The sequence below is a fragment of the Nelumbo nucifera genome, chromosome 8 (assembly GCF_055504915.1).
Source record: "Nelumbo nucifera cultivar China Antique chromosome 8, China Antique-T2T, whole genome shotgun sequence".
Classification (NCBI taxonomy): domain Eukaryota; kingdom Viridiplantae; phylum Streptophyta; class Magnoliopsida; order Proteales; family Nelumbonaceae; genus Nelumbo; species Nelumbo nucifera.
This window is the reverse complement of record NC_142656.1, coordinates 33,656,776-33,663,646: the sequence shown is the minus strand read 5'-3', so window position 1 is coordinate 33,663,646 and position 6,871 is coordinate 33,656,776. Positions and strand designations below refer to the sequence as shown.

The following is a 6,871-nucleotide window of genomic DNA, read 5'->3' as shown; positions in this document are numbered from 1 at the left end:
TACACAAATATTCTATTTTGAGTACTCTCATTAGCCGAAATACTCACATTATGAATTCCCACGATCCCAACATACCTTAACCCATCAAATATTATCATTAAACTCCAAACATTCCAAAATACCTACCCTTCAAATTTCAACTCAAAATTCCCTAATTTAGTAATCCATCATACAAAGATTCAACTCCCTTCTCACTAGTTGACACAGTCGTGCTCCAGGTTCCCTTGATCTCGACACCTTCAAACCAATCAAACCCTACCAACCCATGCTTGGAAACATTGTCCGATTAAATTCTAGGTTAAAACCTTCATGTTTACCCATCCATCGGACAAAAATTTTATTTCAAGGCTTTTACTTGCTAGGTCTCCCTGATACAAGCACAATTAGGCTAATTAGACCCTACAAATCAACTCAAAACACTAAAAAACTCCATCCTATCAAATTCCACCCAAAAATTCTCTTGTTTGCCACCCTCAACCAAAAAGATGTTGTTTTGGATAATTTTATTGGTATGAATTCTTAACAGCGTTCATACCCATATTCAATCCATATCATGTGACTTTATTAACTAGTCTTACTAATAGTGGGTTTAGGTCCATTTCCTTTAGTGGCTCACATACATAGGCATTACAAGGCTTCTTAGGCCTAAATAGTATATGGCTTAGGATTAAGGGTGAGCATTATTTGATTAAAACCAAAAAACTGAACAAAAAATTTTGGTTTTGGTTATTTTGTTTTTCTGAGTATTTCAATTTTAGTTTTGGGTTTTAGAAATTCGGTTAGTCGAATTAACCAAACTTTTCCATATAACATGTAATATATAATATATAATATAATGAAATTTAATTTCATAATATATATAGGAATTGTTAGTTAAGTTACAAATCAAATTAGTCATGGTTGAACAAGTTCTAGCGGTTGACCAAATTATAAAATTTTTCTAACCTAATCCAAGAACTAACTTCCTAGTTATTTTCAAATTAAATATGAAAATTTGGGATTGATCTTACACTAAACTGGGATTAAAACCTTTTGCAAAACTTTTTCCATAAAATAGTAATATAATATATAAATACATTTTGCAAATCAGATTTCAATTATAGTTGAAATCTACTATTATCAGTTTAAGTTTCCATCAGAGAGAGTGTAAACCCTAATATTCACTTTGTCTAACAAAGGGGCCAATCCTATCATTATAATCATCCACTCAGGTAATTTTCTAAACTGTCCCTACATGCCCAAATATTTGACCCTTAATAGACCTCATTGGTTAGGACATCAAAGAAAATTCAGTCCAAAACTCAGTACAACATCATAACAAAGTCTAGGATTATTCAGTGTAAGTTTATAGTTTTGTCCATCTATTTCCAAGATCCAAGGCATAACTGAAAATTGGTCCGAGTTTAGTGCTTCTTCCAAATACCCACTAGTTATGCGTAAGGTCTAATCCTAGCTGCTAAGACAAGCTTCTCCACCAATTTGGTATCACACCAGTGTCAGCCTTGTTAGGATAAACTCCCTAATGGTCTATTTGGTTGTTGAGAAAGGATGAAATGAGAAGGGATGGGATGAGAAAGGATGGGATGGGAAGGGAAAATTTATTTTCTCATTCCTGTCACTTTGCGTTTGGTTGTTGAGACCAGTTATCCTATCAAATCCGCTTCCAAGTGTTTAATTACTAAGAAAATTTTGCTAGATGATTTGTAGACACCCTACAAATATAGAAGCAATTTCACATGCAATCTTCCCTAACAGTGCTATGTAATGTTCATTTGCATTCATTCCCTTATCTTTGAGAACTTTTTTTTCTAGCTTTTGTTCAATAGGTGTAGGGCTGTAAATGGATCAAATCAAATTCTAATTGGGGTGTAAACAAGAAAAACCATATCTGATTCAATTCATATAAGTGTTCCTGTAAACAAAAACAATGGCAACCTAGAAATGGTAATAAGCATCTTGCCAAAGAAGGTCATTCATAGAAACAAATTCAATATCATTCCTCTAAATATTGGCTGCCACAAAAGCAACTGATTCTTCCAACTCCTATTAATAATTTTCTCTCATTTAATAGAAAGAATAAACAAAAGATACTAGATGGAATAGAAGATTAAATCAAAATATCACATAAAGTGAAAAAACAAATGACTTTTAGGTAATGAGAAAAAAAGTATAAAATAAATCAAGAGGAAAATAGAATGGGTTTGAGGAGAGAGCATTCTATAGAGAGGGTAGAGACAAAAGATAGAAAAGTAAGGAATAAAAAGGAAAATTAATCCTAACCTTGGTTTTTCTTCAATGTTGAAAAAATACCAAGTAAAGAATAAAAAGGAAAATTAACAATGGCATAAACAAACCTAGATTTGATTTGAATGGGAGGAAGGTATTTTCTAGGGGAAATAGAGAGAGGGAAAGAGAGATTCTCGGTTACTGCAATGGTGGTGGATAACAATCACCAATTGCTATAGTGGTGGTTTTGATGTTTGTCTTTCTCTAACCAAACACTTGATCTCAGTCTTTCAGGGGTGTAATGCTCGGTTGGGAGACCGACTCTCACACCCTCGATTTTTTTCTCACTCTCGTCTTAGAATTTTCTTTACTCAATGGTGTTACACCTATTTGGTGAGACTCCACATCCCAGATTTTGAGAAGTGACTTCTCGTCACATTTCACTCGTTCGCCCAAAACAAATGGGAGAAAATAGGAATCTTGGGCAAGTATTCATACTTTCTCATCTGGGTTATCTAATGGCTGAGAACATTCTATACTGACATGAGCCTAATAAGTGTTCAATTTAAGAAGTAATTCATAGAAACCTACCAAATGTGGTTATGAAACAATAATGTACTTATATTATTCATAAATGTTTGAAGCTAAGGGCATATACTATCTAACAATAATATATATTATATATTATATTTTATAATATATAATATAGTGTATATATTCTTGAAACTTAGTTTTAATCGAATAACCAAAAACTGAATCGAAAATTTTGGTTTTAGTTATTTTAGTTTTCCTATAATTTAGTTTGATTCAGTTTTCATTCATTCTTTTTTTTTTTAATTTTGGTTTCTAAAATTTTGGTTTATTTGGTTTAGTTTTTAATCAAATAAACCGAATGCTCACACACATGTAGGACCTACAAAGGTTTCACACAAGTCCATATGGGTTGAGCCCATGTTTAAACAACGATAGGCCAAATTCCCTACACAAGGGTAGTAAACCCCTAAGCCAATTAAGTTGGGTTCAGTTTGAGTTCAATACTTTCAAAACATTATTCATAGGGAAGGACCTCTTCCTTGACTATAAAATGAAGAGTTACGCCTTTTGCTCAAATGGATCCCGGGATTAAAACCTTTTACAAACATTTTTAAGAAAATAACAATATAATTATAAAATACTTTGCAAAACCAATTTCAAATATAGTTGAAATCCACTATCGGTAGTGGATGAGAGTGCAAATGAGAAGGCTAGAAGCTAAACATGTTCAATACAAATGGATGAGAGTGCAAATGAGAATTTTATAGATTTTGGCTTGTTTATTTTTGCTTTGGATTTTACTTTATTTTGCTCTACCTTTAATTTTTGCACCACAAACAAGCAAAACAAAGTGGAACCTACAACAAATTAAACCAAAATTTGGACTCTAATTCATTTGTATACACTTTACACCAATGTTTTTGAATCGTCGTTGACTTGGCCGGTCAGACCGTTCAGCCCAAAAACCATACAAGCAACCGGTTCCATTTCGTCCTTAACTTGTTCTTGGGTAAAAAACCGTTGACTTGGTTAGAGAACCACTGACCTAGGCGGTTGAACCGTCGACTCGTTTGACTCAAACAGCGGTTTGCGGTTTAAGAAAGTTGCAGAGAATAGAGAGGAGAGAAATTGAGACACGAACTCAGATCTGAGATCCAACAGAGAGAGAGAGAGAGAGAGAAAGAAAAGAAGAAGAAGAAGAAGAAGAAGAAGAAGATTGCAAAGGTTAGAGAGAAATCGATCTCAGTTCTCAGGTCTCAGATTTGGGATTTGCGTTTGTTGCCACTGCCTCGTCGCCGCTGTCACCATTATCGTCGTCAATGAGCATCGAATCCTCCTCTTCCTTCTTCTTTCCTCTTTCTTTCCTTCTTTCCTTCCTTTCCTTTCCTTTCTCTCTTTCCTTTATTTCCTTTATTTCCTTCATTTCTTCTTTTTTTTTTTTCTTTCATAGCAGACAACCCAAGTCTCTTCTCCTTTCTCATATAAAACTTTTATATAAGAAATATTTGCCCTAATAATACAAACCATCTAAACCGTTCGACTCGGATGATTGAACCACTAACCCAGAAACTAAAACGGTTTCATTTCCTCGTCGATTTTTAAAACCTTTCTTTACACATTTAAAATTTGAAGTAATTTATCAAAGATTTCCCATCTAACTCTTTTGAGAAAAACCTTCTCAGATATTCGTTGAATGTGAACTGCCGGTAGAGAGCCGGTTTCTTCGCCGATACTAGCTCCGGCAATGGTCCATACAAGTCTTCCCTCCTGCTTGGATTGAAGAAACTCGCAATGGAGACTCGTGCCTCAGGGAACGGATTCGCCAGCACTCGATGCTCCACGCTTCTGTACTCATCATTCGATATTATCTGAAACGCAACATTTTAATTTTTAAAACAAACGGATTAACAGATAAAATAAAATTGACAAATCCGAATCCGATGGCACAGAAATAGCACCTGGAGAAGATCTCCGATGTTGATAACGAGAGCACCAGCGATGGGTTTGACGTCCACCCAGTCTTCACCGTGCTTTACCTGCAACCCACCGATCTCGTTCTGCACCAGCACCGTCAGTGCTCCTGGATCAGTGTGAGACGTAATCCCGTACGTCAGATCAGGCTGGGGACAGTAAGGATAGTAGTGGGCCACCGCTATCCTCTCGTCCAAGCACATCAGTTCTTTCAACTTTCCGGCGTCCAACCCCAAACCTTCACACAGGATCTCCATCAGCGTCTCTCCCAACCGTGTGATATGCTGGTCCCACTCAATCAACTCCTTGCGACAAATCTCCGGTATACTGTCGTAGTCGGGAGCGACAGAACCGAACCTGAGCTGAATCGTGTCCCTCCAACTCGCTGCCTTGGATTGAAATAGATCAAAGTTAGTAGAGAATGCTACGCCGCGACTCATACCTCGGCCGTAGTACCAGGACTTGACCTCCGTCGGCTGCTCGTTGAAGCCCTTGACGGCGGCGATCGTGCGGTTGAGGACGCCAGAGGGGATGCCGTGGTTGATGATCTGGAAGAAACCCAGCTCATGGGAGGCTTCTCTGATCTGGTCAACGATGATTATTCGACGGTTGGAAGTGATTCCGGAGAGATCGACAGTAGGAATTACATCAGAAAAAGACTTGGGGGTAGGAGAGACAGAAGGGAGGGTTTCGGGTGGATGAACGAAGAAGCGAGGGATGGAGGTGATGCCGGAGTCAACAAGGCCCTTAACTCCGATCTTGGAATCGTCGAACTGCTTCACTTCCGTTGTTCGATCGTATGTTTGCTCACCGTTGGAATTGGTGATACCCATTTTTCTTCTTGTTCTTCCAGCTTGAGTGCTTAAGAATCTGCTACCTTTGCTTACATGGAATTGATAATTGACAGGCCGAAGAATGACAATCGACTGAGGGAAGGGAGACCCAAGATACAGGGAAGTGGACGATGATGGCCTGAGCAAAAGCATGTGGATGAGCTTAACATTGCTGTTTGATGAACGTCTGGCTGGAAATGGAACCGAGAGGCCGACACATTTATATGTTCCAACGGATAAGAATCTGCACTTGAGCAGGATTATCATTTATGATAGGGCTGTACTGATGGGATCAGTTCGGTTCGGTTACATACTGAACCGAACATCTCGGGTTGAATATTAGGCTACCGAAACCGATCGGCCCAACAGCAGAAGCAAAAGCCGACCTTTGATAATTGCTATCTGCATGCTCGGTTTGGTCGGTTTAGAATCGAATCAAGGTCTCTTTAATTTTGTTTTGGGTAAATTACAATGACCCCCTGTATTATGGGATCAGCGAGAAAGACCCCATGTATTGCAACAAACACCCCTGAACTTTGGTTGTTAGACAAAGACCTCCCTGTCGATGTCCTTAGTTCGGTCGTGATGAGGTCGCCACCTGAGTCTTCTTTAGGTCGGTAGAGGTAGGTCGCCTCTCCTACCGACCTACTCTTGTCGAGATCTTATGTTGTCAGGTCGGCGGAGGTAGGTCGCCACCTGGGTCTGTATCAGGTCAGTGGAGGTAGGTCGCCGATTAGGTCTCTATCAGGTCGGCAGAGGTAGATCGCCAACTAGGTCTCTATCAAGTTGGTGGAGGTGTAGGTAGGTTGACCACCATGTCATGCAGGTTGCTACTAGGCTCGCTGAGGTTTCAAACTCGGTCCCATGGTGGTCGTCTTGATTCTAATGAGGTGTCTACAGGTTGGCCATGGCGAGATGGTAACGAAGCGCCCTCAGGGTGTGTAAGGTGCATCCAAAGTGATTTCTAAGTAGGTCTCCGTCATTTTGGCTAAAGCAAGTCATCGCCTGCGTGGTGTCGGGGTGTCATGCGAAAATTCTAGGATCGCCACATGCTGCACTGCCAATAGAGGGCCAAATCTACCCTTATCAATTGCCCTCCACTCCCGAGTTGCGGTCAGCTCGGCAAAGGGAGTAGTTTGTTGCACATCTCTAGCCCGAAGTGACAGTTCAGCTGGTTTTTTTCTCTTTTTTTTTGTGCCAACCCAATTTGCTCGCCTAAGCTAGAAGAGTCTAAGGGCTAAATGCGGCACTAGGCAGAACATCACCATCTTGACCACCGGGTGTAGGAGCGAACTCATCAACATGAG

At 39.3% G+C, this 6,871-nt stretch overlaps 1 protein-coding gene across 1 annotated transcript; it reads right to left on the bottom strand.

The window, feature by feature from the left end:
- Window positions 1-4,309: 4,309 nt before the first annotated feature.
- LOC104603179 (1-aminocyclopropane-1-carboxylate oxidase homolog 4-like) lies at window positions 4,310-5,798 on the bottom strand. The gene is made up of 2 exons (XM_010267150.3): window positions 4,719-5,798; window positions 4,310-4,628 (listed from the first exon to the last, which is right to left on the bottom strand). Exons 1-2 carry the CDS (start codon window positions 5,715-5,717, stop codon window positions 4,380-4,382), a joined length of 1,248 nt encoding a protein of 415 aa, XP_010265452.1. The 5' UTR covers window positions 5,718-5,798; the 3' UTR covers window positions 4,310-4,379.
- Between the last annotated feature and the right edge of the window lie 1,073 nt (window positions 5,799-6,871).